General features: G+C 38.7%; 1 protein-coding gene across 1 annotated transcript in view; it reads right to left on the bottom strand.

The window, feature by feature from the left end:
• Positions 1 to 18,958, bottom strand: part of MYH15 (myosin heavy chain 15) — a 148,873-nt gene that overhangs the window by 85,416 nt on the left and 44,499 nt on the right. Inside the window, 7 exon segments of the mRNA XM_044919496.1 lie at positions 3,384 to 3,541; positions 5,301 to 5,426; positions 6,316 to 6,431; positions 9,348 to 9,435; positions 10,262 to 10,329; positions 13,578 to 13,710; positions 14,774 to 14,950. Of these exon segments, the coding sequence (XP_044775431.1) occupies positions 3,384 to 3,541; positions 5,301 to 5,426; positions 6,316 to 6,431; positions 9,348 to 9,435; positions 10,262 to 10,329; positions 13,578 to 13,710; positions 14,774 to 14,950 (866 nt within the window).

An 18,958-nucleotide genomic window follows, 5' to 3' on the forward strand; every position in this document is an offset into this window, starting at 1 on the left:
TTAAAGGCATAGAGGAAAGACTTGAAAAAACAAGAAAGAAATAAGCCATTATGATAAAAGGGCAGAAAGATTTGAAAGAGGACCAAATAAAATATCTAATACTGGAAAATATAGTCATTTAAATCAAACACTCAATAGGAGAATTAAGCAGCTGATTAGACACATTGAAAAAAATTGTGAATTAATAATAAGTCCAAAGCAGGTGGAAGGAAGGAAAGAATAAAGAAGGGATCAGAAACTAATAAATTAGAATAAAATACAAAATGAGAAAAAGGTGATTTATTAGATAGTCTAAATAAACGTCTGACATAAATGATCAAGAAAAAGGAGAGAAGGCAGAAATAAACAATACTAGAAATAATATTTTAAGAATATAATAATCCAGGATTATGCTTTAGAAATATAATTATAGCTATGATAGAGATTAAAAATCATAATCTAGCAAATTGGAAAATTTAAAAGAAATGTACAATTTTTTTAAAGAAACTCATCTAAACTGATTCCAGAAGAAAGGAAAATCTCAATAGGCCTGCAACTGTTAAATGAATGGAATCAAAATTGTAAAATCTATCAAAAAACCCCATCACCAGATTTACGTGGTTTTACAGGCAAATTTTACTAACCATTCAAGGAACAGATAATCAAAATAAATTGTTTCATGTTTTGAAAAGAGGAAACATTCCCCACTTGTTTTATAATGTTGAGGTCATCTTGATCCAAAGTCAGATAATGTAGTAGGAGAAAAAAAATTACCAAACTTACTCATGAACAATGTTGCAAAAATCCTCATGATAATACTATAACCAAACCCATCATTGTATGAAAAAGATATTTCAAAAACAAAGTGGGTTTAACATTTTAAAAAATCTATTAATATAATTCAATACACTTATAGGTCAATGGGAAAAAACTATGCAATTATTTCACCAGATGCAGAAAAAGAATTTAACCATTTTCCTGATAAAATAGAATAAATGTCCTCCACACAATATATCATACCTACAAAAAGAAAAATCTACAGTCAACATCTTCTTAAAAGGGAAATGCTAGCTTTCCCCAAAGTCAGAAATACGACAAGGTTTGGCAAAAGTTTTTGAAGTCCAAAATACCACAAGTTGGCAACAATATAGAGCAATGGGACTTTTATACACTTCTGGTGAAGAGTAAATTGGAAAGCATTTTAGCAATATCTCATGAAGTGGTGTGTAGGCCAAAATCTACTAATTCATACCCTAGAGAAAAGCTACTGAAAGTGCAGGCCTCACCAGCTGTTACCCACAAACTCTCAGAGCATGAACCAGCATTTTAAGTAACACTGCCCTCAAGAAACTCCCGCATATGTGCAGGGGCAGACATTTACAAAAATGACACTACAGAGCTGTTCCAAATAGCAAAAAATTATAAATGAGTTAAATTTACTTGAGTTAGAAAATGGATAAATAAATCATGGTGTATTTGTACAATGGAATACTATATAGCAGTTAAAATCCATAATCTAGCACTAGATTTATCAACATTAATAAATTTCAAAAATAGTACTGAATATAAAGAACAAATTTCAGGATAATATATACAGAATATTGTTTATGTGAAGACTGAAAACAGGCAAATTCATGTAACCTTTTAAGGATATCTGCCTATCTCCATAGGATTCAGATCAAGGCAGAAATAGACAAGGGGCTTCAACTGTATCTGTTAATTTATTTTTTTTAATGTTGTGAGCAACTACAGAAAAATATGTTAAAGGTATGAAAACATACCTTTATATGTTTTGTATATGAAACATGAATGAAACATGAAATGATAACACAAATTCAGGATCTGGATCAAGGGAGAAATACACAAGGGGCTTCAATTTTGTAAATGTTTTTAAATTGTGAGTGATTATAAAGAAAATGTTAGGAACTGCTAAACTTTGATGATAAGCTCCATGAGTGTGCATTAGAATATTTTCTGTATTTTTTGTGTGTTTGAAATATTTTATAATAATTGTTTAAAGCCGGGGGTGGCTCAGTCGGTTAAGCACCTGCCTTCAGCTCAGGTCATGATCCCAGGGTCCTCGTATCAAGCCCTGTATCGGGCTCCCTGCTCAGCCAGGAGCCTGCTTCTCCCTCTGCCCCATCCCCCCATGCCCCCTCTCCCTGCTCGGGCACATGCTCGTGCTCTCTCTCTCTCTGTCTGTCTGAAATAAATAAATAAAAATCTTTAAAAAATTTAAAAATTAAAAAAAATTGTTTAAAGCCATCCTATGATTTAGAAGGAATGGATAGTAAAGACCTTATTTTACATGGGGCACCTGGGTGGCACAGTTGGTTAAGAGTCTGCCTTCGGCTCAAGTCATGATCTCCAGGTACTGGGATCAAGCCCCGTGTCAGGCTCCCTGCTTCTCCCTCTCCCTCTGCCTCTCCCCCTGCTTGTGCTCTCTGTCTCTCTCTCTCAAATGAATAAATAAAAATTTTTAAAAAGGCCTCATTTTACAGATGAAGGAAGCAAACTATATAGAAATTAAGAGTTTTACCCAGATTTACATAACTAGTCCTAGAAGACATGTCTTCTGATCCCCAAACTCCCATCAATTCCCATATCTTACTGAGCATGATATGAGTCACAGAAGATTCTTTAGGAAAGGTCTCTCTAATACCTTTGATATCACCATGTAATGATCTTTTTCTTCTTCGGAAAAACAGAAGGAATTAACAGACAGTCAATTAAACAAGTTATACCAAGATCTGTGGACCTCTCTCCAGAAGGTAAACTACACCGTAGAAAAAGTAAAAACAAAAACTGCAGAATCTCTTGCTCACGATCCCTTTGTTTGGAAATTTTGCTAGCTTGTTTTCCACAATTCTCTTAAAGAATAGACAAAACCTACACCTTCGTGTCCAAATGTGGTGATAAATGTCCCTAGTGAACCTGCCTGAAATGAAATAAGAGAGTTAGGATTACATATCACCAAGAGTCACAGTTTCTGACCCAGGGGAGGTTGTAAAGTGGTCGGAACACCTCCTCACTCTGCAGCAAATTTCCCTAGAGTTGGCTGTGGGATGCATGCAAACCTTTCCAGGTCTGCTCCTGTTAGGAATTGTAGAGTCACGCCACCCTCAGAGATCCAGACTTCCTTGACTATAAAGAGTTCCTCCAAAGGGAAGCCCAGAAACAATACAAGAAATATCTGAATTATGTTATACTTGGTTAGATAAAGCAATAAAAGCCCTTGGTGCTCTGTTTGGTGTTCCAGGATTTAAAAATTTTCAGTGAAGTCCCAGCCTAAGCAGAGGTGGCAGCCCTTTACACTGACCTATTACAAGATAATGAGCTAAGGTCGCATTGATTCAGGTACACCGTTCCTTTGGTAGTGGGTGTGTAGGGTAGGCATATCATACCTCTCCTCCAGAATCCTCTGGAACTTGATTCACATCAATTTGCCCCGTACTCTGGCTTGGAACAATGTGAAGACTTTAGATAGTCTCTCATCTCTCATTGCTTCCAGTTGTTCCAGAAGGCCAGTTTTTAAAAACACCAAAAAGAAATAAGTCAGATGCTAGTTCCACTCATAATGGGTATTCATTACATGTCTCCTGAATGACTGTATGAACAGCTGGTGTATTCATTGGTTGGTTGTCTTTCTTGTTAAGTTTTACTCAATGTGCAAAATGTACACTCTAGATCTAAAGTTTGGTTTTAGAAATCTAAAGTTTGCAAAAATATTTTATTTAATCCTGTGGTTATTTTGGTTCCTTAAGAGCATAGACTGTTCTCCTTATCTGTTAATAATGTATAGGTTGACGACGGAACCTGGTTTAAATTTTTAGACCCAGCCAGGCAGTGCTCTGAAGTGCCAGACAGTGGTCTGCAAACTTTTCTTTTCTTTTCTTTTTTTTTTTAAGATTTTATTTATTTATTTGACAGAGAGAGACACAGCGAGAGAGGGAACACAAGCAGGGGGAGCGGGAGAGGGAGAAGCAGGCTTCCCTCCGAGGCATCATGACCCAAGCCGAAGGCAGACGCTCAACTGACTGAGCCACCCAGGTGCCCCTGCAAACTTTTCTGTAAAAGACCAGATAGAAAATATTTTTGGGCTTTACAGATCACATAGAATTTTCATAGATCTACAGAATCTTCTTCATCTTCTCCTCCTCTTCCTTTTCCCCCTTCTTTTTAAAAAACAACCATTTTAAAATGTCAAACGATTTTTAACTAATGGGCCATATTAAAAATAGGCCATGGAAATGGCCCTTAGGCCAAAGTTTGCTGATCTCTTCTCTAGAGAAAGTGACTTTGTCTTAGGCAATAAAGAATTCACACAAATACCTTTTCAAGAATTATTAGTAATGGCCAAGACGAGGTGAGTGAGGGGTCATGCACAAATTTTAAGGAAGCACTCACTTTCAGGGTTGTATAAGTCAGTACTTACATAACCCTGATAATGAGTACCTTCTTAAACTTTGTGCCTTAGGAGGCTCTCTTGCCTTATGCTAGTCCTAGTCAAGATTAGTAGTATACAGCAAAAATAACTAAGCCCATAGGGAAACAAGGGACCAGTAGAGGAAATCAGCAGAAACAACAAACACCAGAAACAGATTCTCAGGTACTCAAAATGTGGGAGTCAAATAACATTTTATAATCATGTCCTGTGGAGTTCCTTTTTCTGTGAGCTTTTCACCCTAGGCCCTCCAATTCCCTTTCTAATAATTTGGTCCTTCTATGGATGTCAATTAGGAACAACCTGATGTTGACTATCAAATCAAACCAAATCTATTAGAAGTTTCCCATAATATGTGGATCATATCAAAATCATCTAAGACAAAGCAGAATTTAGCAAACCACATTTAAGGAACTTCACTGTGGATTAATTTTTTGGATAGTGGGGTTGACCTTAACACTTTTAATTATTCATACAGTCTTCTAGAATTAATTCCCCAGAAGAGTACTTGTGGATGAATCCGTTTACACACAGATAAGCAGTTCATTCCAGTAAGTTGATTTACCTTTTTCTAGCTCTGATGTCTATGCACTTTTTTTAGCACACTAAGGTTGATTCAATATTTTATGTCTTGGCACAAACTTACTTAGATGAATAATTATAAAAATGTAAATGTAGTCAGGAGTGAGGTTTAAGAAGCATTGAGTTTTCTCTCAAATAGCGTTGAAGTCTCCACTTTCAACTGAGCTCTGTATGTGTTATTTGTGGTCACAAGAACTGTAGAATGTCTTATCATTGCACTTTCATGGGTATTTTAAGATACACACTCTTTCCTCCCACTCTTCTCCAAATGCATTCTTCCTAGTTTTCTGGTTACCTTAGTGATTCCAAAGTGGTACTGGATATGGTCTATCTCCAATGAGACAAGTAATTCCTCAGTTGCTTTTCTGCTGCTTACAAACTTACTCTTTGGAAATGCCCTTGGGTTCAGAATGCAGTACCTAATTTAAAATAGATAAAGAATAAATCCTGGGGTCAGAGAGGTCATATGATTCAAATAAAGAATAATTTGAACAAGTGAGGTAAAGGAGGTACACACTGGTACCTCCCCTATCAATATGTTCGATTTTCACAAAACTCTTGGCAATAATAATGAGGATACAAGCAGTAATCCCTTACTTTGGCATATAGTTTGTCCTTTTCATAGTACTTCAGAGACAACATCATTTGATCCTCTGCTCAATTAGGGAGGGAAGGAGAGATTGGGAAGCAAGGGGAGGGAAAGAGGCAGGCTTAAGTATCTCTATCGTACAGATAAGATAACTGAACATCCAGGATTTCTTCACCCTGATGGTGAGCTGGCGGAGAACTAGAAATATGCCTCTTAATCCCAAGGCAGGTACTATTTCTTCACTACCATACTTTGCTCAAATTTGCTTGATGACCTATAATTTATACTTTTGGACTTCAGAAAATAGAAAGCAGAAATATCTCTCCTGCCTCCTGCCACACACCCTGCTGGCTTCCTTTCTATCACAGGCTTGCTAGTACAACAACAGCCTGCTTGGAAGGCAGCTACGATTAAGTACATACAACATTTCAGAAATTCAATTCGGCCTCCATGTCTTTCTTCTGTATATATTTCTTCTATATGTGGGTCTATTATCCGTTAATAGAGATTTAAGGATATTACAGCTACATGGATGTTGGATTTAAGGGGAAGTAATAATGGAACTCTGTCATCATATATCTCACCACCACCAAAACACATCGATCTGTAGTCTGGAGGACATCAACCAAACAAACAATGCATACCTAAATACTCAGAAATGGAGGAAAAGCGAATGGGCTGCCTTGGGCTCCTCAGATCCTGGGATGTATTTTTTTTATCTTTGTTTAAAATCAGCATACAGCAGTTGGTTCGGAAAACCTTCACAGCATATCCTGGTTCCTTCTAAGACACCATTACAACGCAGCTGCTGCAGAAGCAAGTAAGGGTCCAATACACCTGAAGAGAAAGGGTCGCTCTCAGTCTGTGTCCAAAAGAACTACTACCCAAGATCTTGTCCTAATTGGTGCATCTTGTGATTTAAAAAAAAGTTTGAATTTGGTGTTCTCTAATGTAATAGGTAATAGGAGTTCACTCACTCCCAGACTGATGGCACTCACAGTACCCATCCTATCATGCAAGTCTCCAAATAGGATTTGCCTGAAATTCCTTTAACACAGAATGAACCCTTTAACTCATGGTTTGTCAAGTTTTATAAGCAAATACACCTAGAAGATGAAAAAGAATACATTTTTGCTAGGATTATAAAGAGCTGGTATTACATCTTTTCTCTGGCTGAAAACCAGCTAGTGAGTGGTATAAGAACACAAAAGGGAACTGCCACCTCCAAGTAGAAAGGGGAAGGGATTACAAGAATGGGAGAATACAAAGAAAGGAGAAGATGAGCACAGCCACAAAATTCTGTTTACTCTTTTGCCTTACAAAGGACTTGGTCACATCCCAGCCTATATTCTCTCCTTATTATCTTGACAGCACCTAAGTTTTGTTCTATAGCATAAGCATCATCCTATCACCTCCTCGTTTATCAGATGAAGCCCTACTAGAGCTGCAGCTGCAATCTCTGAGAAAAGCCTTTGAAAAACCTTTGAAGGAGCCACTGTGTCTGGCTTTCAGCAAATCTTCTGGAAGAAGCCAAGTAGCGTTCCTCCTAACACAAAAGCCCTACGAGAGTATTATAAGAAAAATGGAAATGAGATGAATCTCTGCTTATGTCCAGGGTCACAGAAATAAACTGTAAGCCATATATCCATATTCCTGTCCTCCAATCCCTTTCATAGACAGAAGCAGATGATCTATAAGAAAGAGAACAAGTGGAACTCTATGACCCCAAAAGATCAAAGATGCTCATTCCCTTTAAGTACATATGAAAAACTGTCTGGATTAGATCATGCAACTTTTCTTAGGACTTTGTCTTATGACTTAAAAAATAAAAATCAACTGCTGAAATCAGAGCTGACTCGACGGGAGACAACTCTAATAGGTAACAGAATTGCTCCAAAATAGAGGCAGCTAATTAGATTTCTTGCCAAATGGAAGCAGTGTCCCTAGATGCATTCAGAAACCCAGCTGATAAGAAACAATGAGGCAAAAACATACAGCGTCAATGAACATGAAGTGTTTGTGTTGCAAAAACCCAAACTGCAGCATCATTGTTTAGTATCACACTTTCCCAAAATAGGTCACAGGCTGTCAAGAGTAGGGTCCTAATTACAGGAGGTTAATAAAAATGCAAGATACTATAGAACCTCAGAAATTCGAATCAGCAGCATCTGGCTAGCTATATATTCCAAGGGTGATTAGTGCTCTGAAGACATAAGCGTGTATCATCTACACAACTTTGAAGCTGACAGCCTCTGACCAAGTTTTATAGAAGCCTGTAATGAAAGAGAGAGACAGCATGAGAGGGGGGGAGGGTCAGAGGCTTCCAAAAAGAAGTCTGAGAATCTTCAAACCCATGATGTATGGAAAATAGTCCATGTAGTTAATATCTGTAAAAACTTTGGTTTGGCAATTAAAAACAAAAAATAATTCACTACCACCCACCTACCACCATCTATTCATCAAAAAAATTATCCAGCACAATAGCCAAGACATGCAAACAACCTAAGTGTTTACGGGACAGAAGAATGGATAAAGAAGATGTATGTGTGCATGCGCACACACACCCCACACACATACATACATACATACACAATGGAATATTATTCTCCTATAAAGGAGATATTATTCTCCTATAAAGGAGAATATTATTCTCCTATAAAAAAGGAGAAAGTCCCACCATATGCAACAACATGGATGGACCTTGAGGTCATTATGTTAAGTGAAATAAGTCAGGCAGAGAAATACAAATACTGTATGATCTTGTTTATATGTGGAACATAAAAACAAACAAACTCATAGAAAAAGAGATTAGATTTGTGGATTTGAGGTTATCAGAAACAGGAGGTCGGGGCGGGGGGTGGAATTGGACCAAGGTGGTCGCAAGGCACAGACTTCCAGTCATAAGATAAATAAGTAGTAGGGATGCAATATACAACATGATGAGTATAATTAACACTGCTGTATGGTATACTTGAAAAGTTAAGCATCAAGATAATAAAGTTAAGAGAGTCAATCCTAAGTTCTTATCACAAGGAAAAAAATTATCAATGTTTGATAATGGATGTTAACTAAACTTGGTAATCATTTCACGATATATATAAGTCAAATCATTATGCTGTATACCTTAAATTTATATTGTAGTGCTGTACACCAATTATATCTCAATAAAACTGCTGTGGGCGGTGGGGGGGAGAAACCTTAAAAAAAAAGAACTATCCACCGCTCAGAAGTATGTAACTAAAGAGATGGGTGCTGTTAGGGAGAGGGAAGATATTAATATTGGCAAGGAAGGCTAGAGGGAGTTCTTAAAAATTAGAAATGGATTTAGGAACTGTTTTTATGGTCAATTTAGATAATTCAGACAAAATAATTTCCTTTATGCTGAAACATCTACCTTGATTCCTCCATCGATTATCTAATCCCTTTTATTATACTTTGCCCTTGTTGACAATGGCATAGAAGCTCAACCAGGTTTTAGCATGAAATTCAAGGAGGAATTTAAATGGTAATATCAAGCATTCTAATGTTACCCAGTTGACTTGGTTTTGTGAATTCCTTCTGTGTGTCCACTCGAATCTCAATTCAAAAGCAATCTTGAGGTTCTGAAGACCTAACTTTTAAGTTACTTTCATTTTTCTATCTGAAATCTACCCTTATATAAAAGGAACTGGTAAATTTTCTTAAAAAGACATTCAACATCGCTTGAATCAAATGTATTTCCTAGTGTGGATTACAAAGAAGCCTAGTTCTTACCTGGCATTTTGTTCACATTGGGATTTAGGCATCTCACAAAATGAGGTGCTGTTGATTTCAGCTTAGTCATCAATTTATTTAGGTTTTCCTTAAATAGAGACCATAACAAACACAAAATCACTTTGCAAATCATTAAAAACACCAATCTACCTCACAATTGTCTCCATCAACTTAATCATAAAGCCAAGATGCATATCAACAATAAAATAATGAATTAAACATTCTTCTCTTACCAAACCATACATTATTTCTTTCCTATGGCAAGTCAATATTTATCTGACAGATGCAGTTCTGTTGTGAATCTTATCTACCTGTTTTGAATTTGGTAGCAATAATTTATGGCTGGGCAATCAAACAAATTGAACACATAAATTGTTTCTCAAGTTTTCTGTATGCAAAGTTTTTCTAAGGTCAGATTTTCTGGAAGCAGAATCTGAGTTGGGGATTCTGATTTGAGGGATTTACTTGAGAAGGAGGATAGGGTGGGGGAAGAAAAAAGCAATGATATGGATTCAAAGCTGAATGTGATCCCTGCAGGAGCTCTGAGCACAAATATACCAATTGCACCATAGTTGGTCCCCACCTTGAGGCAAGAAAAGAGTCAGAGTCTGGAGGGGTGAGTAAGGAGATAGTTTAGCTTCCCATTTGACCAGTGGCAATTCTGGGACCTGTGAGTTGTTATCAGCCACCATTCTCATCAGCTAGAAGATGGGTGTTGGGTTGATAGGGGGGATCTAGGTGGGGCACCAGCAGTGTCCACTAAAGCCCATTAATATCAAGATAAACTTCAACTTTTCCAACTTGGCTAACTTCAGATACGTTTCCCTTATTTGAAGATGTGAAATTTCAAATAAGTAATAACATATGCATATTGTGAGGCAGTTAATATATGAATAGATGCAATTAAAAATTACTTTATGCAGAGATGCAACCGTTTGGAATGAAACTCCTCTCTTGCGTTTCTTCTCCCCAAACTGTAGAGCTAAAAAAAGAAGAAAAAAAAAGCATTTAAAAAGCTCTTTTTTTTGGTCACATTACCATACCCTGTTGATGAAAGTATAAATTCGTCAAGTTCTAAAAGCAATATGGCGATATCTACGAAAAGCTTTAAAAATATTTGTCTCAATACAAATGTCTATTTCTAGTGCTCTTCCTTAAGGAAATAGTCAGGCAACTGTGCAAAGATACTTCGGGCAGCATTGTTTAGTCACTGCAAAAAAAAAAAAAACTAAACAAAAATTAAAGTTATCAAAGAAAATGTCTATCAATAGGAGACTGACTAGTTAAATTATGAAAGAGTATGTATACAATGAAAATGAAATACTGTGGCCTTTTAAAATGATGAGGAGGATCCATATAATTGACATGGAAAGATTCCTAGGAGTTATTTTAAGAGAAAAAGTAATGTTATAAAAGTTTGTGTGTTGGGGTGCCTGGGTGGCTCAGTCGTTAAGCGTCTGCCTTCGGCTCGGGTCATGATCCCAGGGTCCTGGGATCGAGCCCCGCATCGGGCTCCCTGCCCTGCAGGAAGCCTGCTTCTCTCTCTCTCACTCCCCCTGCTTGTGTTCCCTCTCTCGCTGTGTCTCTCTCTGTCAAATAAATAAATAAAATCTTTAAAAAAAAAAAAAGTTTGTGTGTTATGATCCTGAGTACATATACGTGTTTCTCAGTGTAGTTGCATTATTAGTGACTATATACATAAAAAATATTAGGAGGAGCATATGCCAAAGTCTTAACAATTGCTATCACTCTGCGTAGAACGATAGGTAGCTTTTATGTTTCTCTTTTTATTTTTCCATATTGTCTGTGCTTTTGACAACACTCACACATCACTTTCATAATTTATAAAAAAAACATCTATTTCCATTTTCTTGAAGCAAAAGTGTCCATGCTAAGCCAAATTGTTTTACAAACATTTGTGTAGTGCTAACTCACAAAGATGTACAACAACAATGGTGAAATTCCCAGGAAAAAATGGACCAGCCGTCAACCTGTAACACAAAATATTCTCTGCACCTGAGTAACACTTGTGCTGGGGCAGATGTCCTAAAGCTTAATCACCAACGTCCTACTGACATGCCTCAGGCCTTCCAAGTCAATCACTGGACCTCTTAGTATTTCAGTTTCTCCACCTATGAAAAGGAAATACTACTACCTTCCATTATTAATTTTTTTAAGAAATTATAATTCTGGTTTAAAGTACTTGGATTGCCCAGAAGAAAGTATGGTTATTATGGGTAATTTAATGTTTGGATGAGTGAGAAGCGTGGAGGCAAGTATTTTCAGGGGGTGCTTGAAAAATTACCAAAAAAAGGACATTCTGGACAATTATTCTTTTCTATTTCCAAAGGACACAGCAGACAACCTGAAGAGTTCGAAGATGATTTCCTGTCTGACTCTCTGCTTGAACTGCTGCCTGATCTCTTATGATCAGAGAATGACCCATCTGGGAGCCGTAAGCTTAGGAGTCACTATCTAACCGACTGCTAAGGGGCACTTTAGAAGCCATTAGAATCAGGCAAATGCACTGCCTGAAGATTATCAGGGTCCAAATACAATAGCCTTCATTTCTCAACCTCCTCTTGAGGGAGGCCAACAGGATTTCAGGCCTGCTCCTGAATTAGGTCATCGGTGCTGATGAAGCCAGAAAGCACCAAATTCTCTCTCCATTTCCTGACCATGTCAATCAGGAGTCCCAAATCAGCTTGCCCGGGCCAGGAGTTAACTTAAAGCTGGGCGTGAGATCACAGGACAGTGAGGAGGTTAGGAAATGAGAGTGCACACCCCTTAAAGAAGAGCTGGTATACCTCGCCCCATTGTCACAAAGGTATCTGAACCCAGGCTGGGCAGATTTTCTATTTTCCCACATTTTCCACTTTTTGAAAGAAAAAGGAAATCCAAAAATGTACGTGGAAACTTCTGATTTTTTTTAAACCCGTGTGGACCAAATGAAACATGTCTGAAGGCCAGGTTCTGCTCCGAGGCTGCCAGTCTGTGACTTTTGTTACGAATCATGGAGAGTTTCCCTCTGTAGCTAGCATTAGTCCTGTTGTGAGGCTGATGTTAGCCACATGGGCTCAGTATCTTCAAATCCTTTGTGTCATGGTGCAGAAATCTGAATTATGTCCTAAACACATGTAGCCTGCACATCTCTCTGTTTTGTTTCTGGAAGACAGCGAGAGTGGTATAGGCACCAGGACAGGAAGCAGAAGTCCTGCTTCCTACCTTGCTTTTGCATTTACTACTGTTAAGTTAATTAAACAGGGAGGCCATTAGGCTGATGTGGCTCTAATTCCATAGTGGCCTATAAGAGCAAGCCAAAATGTAAGCATGTAAATATCCCAGGGTTATAAAATCAAAACACTAAGGACAACCAATCACAGTCAAGCAGGCTTTAAACTACAACCAATCAATAACTTCCTTACTTGGCTTCCATCTTTTCTCTATAAAGTATCTCCCTGAGCTTCTGTCAGTGGAGCAGTCTTAAACACTGAAGGCTTGACACTGCCCCATTTGAATCAATTTTTGCTCATATAAAAGCTTAAAATTTTTAACATGCTTCAGTTTATCTTTTAACAGTAGATTTGTGAAATTGGGGATGCTCCTTAACTCTTCAGTATTTGCATCTGTAAGATAAGAAGACATTTCCCTCTATCTGTATCTGAAAGGGTCATGGCAGGGACTGAGTAAGATAATATATCTAGAAGTGCTTCGTAAATTACAAACTACTAAACAAGATTAGTTATTTGTTGGTCAATAAATGTGTATGGAGGGCCTGCGAAACAGGTATTTGCTACATGCTTGAGGCTACAATTAAAAAAATCAGGCATAATCGCTGCCCTCAGGAAGCTTATCATAACCCCAAGTTACTATAACACAAAAGCACTGTGAAGGAGAAATCCAAGATACTTGGGGAATATAGATTAAAGAGAATTGTTATTGCTCCAAAATCATTTATCAAAATATGGTTTGTTGCTCCCTCTTTGCAGCGGGGTTGAGTAGAAGCTAAAAGCAGACCAGAGCAGGCTCCTTGAAATACATCTGTCTTAGAGCACCATTTCCCTGAAGAATCGCCAGCCCCGGGGACAGAAGGCTAATAAGAGGGGATGACTCAGACCACAGGGAGCAGACACAGATATCACAGGAAAGAGGCAAGGGTTTTTATAAGTGCTGAGGAAGCCACGGGTTCCATTCTGAGGCTAAAAAATTAGGCAAGACTGTTCAACTCACCACTGTCAGTACTGATGTGATTTTCAAAAAGGTTTGCCAGGAGTCTGTTCAACGACTTCTGCAATACAGCCCCTACTGTTTCCTTAAGAAGGTCTTTGTTCTTTTCAAGCCAGCCACTAATGTTATAAGGCACCTTTAGAAAGGCATGCAGTTCAGGTAACAAAGGAAGAGAATGCATAAATTAACATAGCAAATTGTGAATTACTTTAAAAAAATCATAAATTGTATGGGTCCTTTAACTTTAAATTGGTTTGAGGTAACAGTACTGAATAATACTCCAGGAGTCCATTGTATAACCCGAAGAGATTTTCAGACTTTACCATTTTACACTGTGGAAAGGAAGAGAAGGGGAGGGAAGGGAGAGGGATAGCTAGGGAAGGAGAGGGAGAAAGAATTAAATGGTATTTCCAGTAGAAACAATTCACATCAGCCCTCCCTCGTTGGCAAGAATAGATGAAATAATCTAATTGTCTCTGACACACACTGAACATTCAAAAAAATTAGCAATTATAATGATATTTTACTGTAAATATCATTATAATTAATATTCAAAGATATGAAAGAAGACAATTACAAGCATATCTATGTACAGTTGGCAGGTCATTTTTAGGATGAAGTGTTATTTTATCCTTTATCAATTCTCTTTCTGTTTCATCCGGAATCACTGACTAGAAGCAGAAAAGCAGAGAGAAAGGGGCAACACACACACCCGTGGGGAATGAGGAGAGGCATGAAGAGTCATTAGAAACCTTTGTCAGCCATAGTTTGGAGGCCATTACTTCACAGAGACTATTTCTTTATGAGAGAATTAAAAAAAAAAAAAAAAAACTTCAATAAAAAGATCAGCTGAAATCACTCATTCACACAATGTTAAGTTAAAAGGAAGGACAAATATGGAAAAACCCATGACTTTGATGATCTCCATGACTTTCTGAAGCTGACTTACTTTGAGTTGGGATGACAGAGTCTATTTTGAGATTTCTAACCTCTGTGCACATGGAATACTATTATAGGATGGGTATTTCATTTCCTAAGTGCTAAAAGGCTATGCCAACTTTTTTTCTGGAACAGAGATTTTTTTTGTTCATCTCTTTATTTAAGCTAAACTTTACTTATATATCATCTAGGGACTTTGACTGAATGCATTTGAGATAGAGTCAGGAGAATTCTGGGCTGAGTGTCTAGAGATAACTTACCGTTCCTGCATAATGGACAAGCTCAAAGTGAGCTTCATATCTCTTATTATCAGGCTTGGGCTTCTGGAAATAAACCAACTTCCCAAAATGGTTGTCAAAAAGTTTGGTCTTGAAAGTTACATCTGTAGCTTGAGGAAACACACATTCCTCTTCGAGGATGGAAAAGATACCCATTGGCTGTTGGAGATAGACATGAACAGCAAATGAAAGAAAACACCAGGACACAGTATTTTCAATAACGGGGTGAGGTAAAGTCTTATTCCAGGAACCTAATCAGTTGACAAGGGGAAAGAAGATTCACTACATATAACTAGTCAATCATCCATCCCAACAAATATTTATTAAATACCTAGTAGGTGCTGGGCACCTGTAGGAGTGGGCAGTGTAGTCATGAGCTGCATTACGAAGTGCCTGTCCTCAGAGTGATTACTTTCTAATGGAGTAGAAAGACAATAGTCAAGTAAGCAAAAAATAAACAACTTAGTTCCACATAAGTGTCCTGAAGAAATCATACAAAGTAAAGAAATAGAGATTGACTGGGGGACCAATTGGGAGCTATTTTAGTGAGAAAGTCAAGTAAACCTGAACCAGAAGAGCAAATCCAGAGATCTGTATACAAGTACTCTTGGCAGACACATGATGAGTGCAAAGGCCCTAGGCAGGAGCACACTTGGCAAGTCTGAGGTCCTGCCAGAGGCAAAAGTGGACAGAGCTAAGGTAGTCAGATTGAGCGCATGGTACGAGATGGAGTTAGAGAGATAAGCAGTGCTGGATCCCAAGGGCTGTCCAGGCCGTGCTAAGACATTTGAATTTTAAGTGTAATGGGAGGACTTTGTAGATTTTAATGGGAAGTCTTGTGATTTGATGTTTGCTTCGAAAGGATCATTTGATTAGAGCAAAGTTGGCAAAGTAGAGCCTGTGGGCCAACTCCTGCCTGTGGCCTATATGTAGGACAGCCAGTGAGCCAATAACAGTTTTTACATTTCTAAAGGGTTGACGAACAAAACAACAAAAGAATATGTGGTAGAAAACCTGATGACCTCTGTCAGCAAACTGTTTCTTTAAAGGGCATGTAGAAATAGACTTTGCGGGCCACATGGTTCCCGTCATAGCTCTGCCATCCACCCCGCCAGTTCAGGCCCCAAAGCAGCAAGTGGTGACATGTAAAAACAAGGAGTGTGACAATGTTTTATTAAAACGATATTTATAAAAACAGGCTGCAGGCTAGATTTGGCCCACGGTGCCATAGTTTGCTGACCCTTGGTCTAGATTAGTGATAGTGTTAGAGATGGTCAGAAGTCATCAAAATGTGATATAGCTTGAAATTAAAATGGGGTCACAACCTGCTGGTGGATAGAATGTGGGGTGCAACAGAAAAAGAAAGATGACCAGGTTTTTGGCTTGAGCAAATGGGTAATGGATGCTGCCATTAACCAGTGTAAGGTACGTACACATAGAGAAAGGTTTGGGGGGAGGGGGAATCAAGGAAATCAAGGATTCTTATATTCGCATATCAATTTGTGTATTTGTATATTTATTAATGTACTCCACAGAATATTTTGCAGTGCCTTCTATGAATAAATCACTGTGCCAGACACTTCAGGTTATATATGAGTTGTGGCTTCAGAGCATCTAAAAGCAACAAAGTAGACAAAACAAAGGTAGAGAGAAAATGTCTTGAGAATTCTGAGACACAACATTACCCCTTAGCCCAACAGCACAGATCTCATGATTTTCACCAACACTTTGTACCTAAGAATCATAGACTCCCAGGCTTGGGAGGGACATTAAAGGTCTGGTCCAACCCACCTAAAAGTTCCTTGAATTCTCTTCATAATTTCCTTCTAAAAAGCTGGCTAACGAATGCTTAAATGTTTTCATGGAGAGAGAACACACCAACTCCCAGTCAAAGCTCTGGATGGGTGATATATTAAAAGAAAATTTGTTTGTAGTTTAGAATTTGTTCTAAATTACTCCACTGGAGCCATACAAATGGTTCTAATTCGTCAAAGTAGTGGATCATCAAATATTTAAAGATTATAATTTTTTAAAGATTTTATTTATTTATTTGAGAAAGAAAGAGCATGCACGAGCTGGGGGAGAGGCAGAGGGAGAGGGAGAAGAAGACTCCTTGCTAAGCAGGGAGCCCAACTCCATCTGGGGCTTGATCCCAGGACCACGGGATCATGACCTGAGTGGAAGGCACATGCTTAACTGACTGTGCCACCCAGGAGTCCCTAAAGATCATATTTTTGATCCACCTGAGTCTACCATTGTAATATATGGACTATGGTTTTCTACCTCTTTTGTATGTTCTCATAGACTTAAAACCTGTGCTTTACAGAAAACATAATTAACAACTTTTCATTACTAGTTCTTGTACTGTAGAGTTCTGGGGCATCTTCTTTCCTCCCAAGCATCTAGGTGGGGAGTGATGCAGTCAGTGAATATGTGAAGTGCTCTAAATGAAAACAAAATATTCTAAGTGAAACCAAAAACTGTCTTGCTCCTGGTGGGACTGACCTCGTGGGTTCTTGGCAAAGTAAGTAACATGGAGGAGTACGAAGAGGAGGAGGGAGAATCTGATAAACTAAAGAGTTGATTCACTAGTGTAAGCTTTGGGAGGCATGGATTCCATCTTGCACCACAGATTTTCCTACCATACGTACAGTCAACCCTCAGTGAAAACTGGACTAAATCATTTAAAAATGTGAGCATCTCCTGGGATGGTGTCTGTTAACAACAGGGTTGTGGCAATGCCTCACAAGGAGGGAGCCCCCATCTCAAACAGTCACCTTCCATACATGAGCGCTGCCATCATGTCAGGAATCTAATAAAGCCAATTTCCATTTTGGGAAGCTTTATGTCAAGCAAGTACCTGTCATAGCTCAAAATGGAACAACCTAACCACTGAGGAGGGGGGAAAAACACTATTTTTTCACGGTCTTCTCCATTTTTCCATTCCTCAGGAGGTGTAAAGCTTCTAATAAATATGAGGACCTCCAGCAAATCAATTTCCAAATAGGTCAGGAAAAAAAGTAATTATGTTCTGCCCTGTAGCATCAAATGTCCTCTATGGCACAGTAAATGGTTTGAGTCCATCGCCCTGACTCAGAACCTTAGGGCTCTAACCTCTCCCTCTTCAAATATTATCGATCCTGCCTTCCCTCCTTTTATGTCTGTCACATTCTTACTATTTCCATTTCTGTTGTCCTGATTCAGGACCTCCTCACTTCTCACCTGGACTGCTATACAGCTCCCTGACTGCCTTAATATTATTAGCCTTTCCTCCTGTTCCAGACCCTAGACACAAACCCACAGAATAAATGCAAGCTGCTCTGACTGCTCCATTACCCAGCACAGAAGCCCTCTTTGGCTCCCCGCTGCCGAAAAGTAAGGTATAAATTACTTAGCGTCTCTTCTCAACCTGGCCCTCCTTTTTTTTCTTCCACCTACTTCTTTCTGTGTATCCTATGCACTACTAGACTACCTAACATTTTGGAATGTGGCCTTTGCCCCTACTTACCCCTATGCCTTTGCTCTTGCCAGTCCTTCCACCTGCTCTCTTCCTCTCTCTTCACCTGCTAAAATCCTAATCATGTCTTAAGAACGAGCTGAAATTTTACACCCTTTCCTACCGGGCCTTCCAAGATTCCCACAGGCAGAGGTGACTTCAGCTCTTCTGAGTTCTGTGGGCCTTTGTGCCTTTCCTGCATTTATACAGAGACATATTTTTACACTGATTAGACTTACAAATCTCCTACGTGACTGCATACTTCCTAAGGGCAAGTGCTGCTTATAACAACTGCTTCAGTTTTCTGCAGCACTTAATTCAAAGTCTTATAACACAGTAGTGTGGCATTAGACCTAAAATTAAGGCCCAACATCACATGTGCCTTGACATCTGGGGAAAACTGGGGAGGGCCTCAGGTGACTTAATCACAAGTTCCCCTCCACATTGTGCTCCGTGGTTGAGGTCCCCTCGCCAAACAACCGTCCTCATGATGGGACCCAGTGCCTTTATCCTTGAGAGATGGGTTTCAGATCCCTATCAGCCTTTGGAATTATTCAAACAAGCCAATCACATCCTCCCTTGAGAAACAACGGTCACCTCACCCTATTCTTATTATAAAACCTGCCTCCCATAGCCCCTCTTATTCACTGTGCTCAGGAGTGCAACCGCTA

This window comes from Neomonachus schauinslandi, chromosome 1 (genome assembly GCF_002201575.2).
Source record: "Neomonachus schauinslandi chromosome 1, ASM220157v2, whole genome shotgun sequence".
Taxonomy (NCBI): Eukaryota; Metazoa; Chordata; class Mammalia; order Carnivora; family Phocidae; genus Neomonachus; species Neomonachus schauinslandi.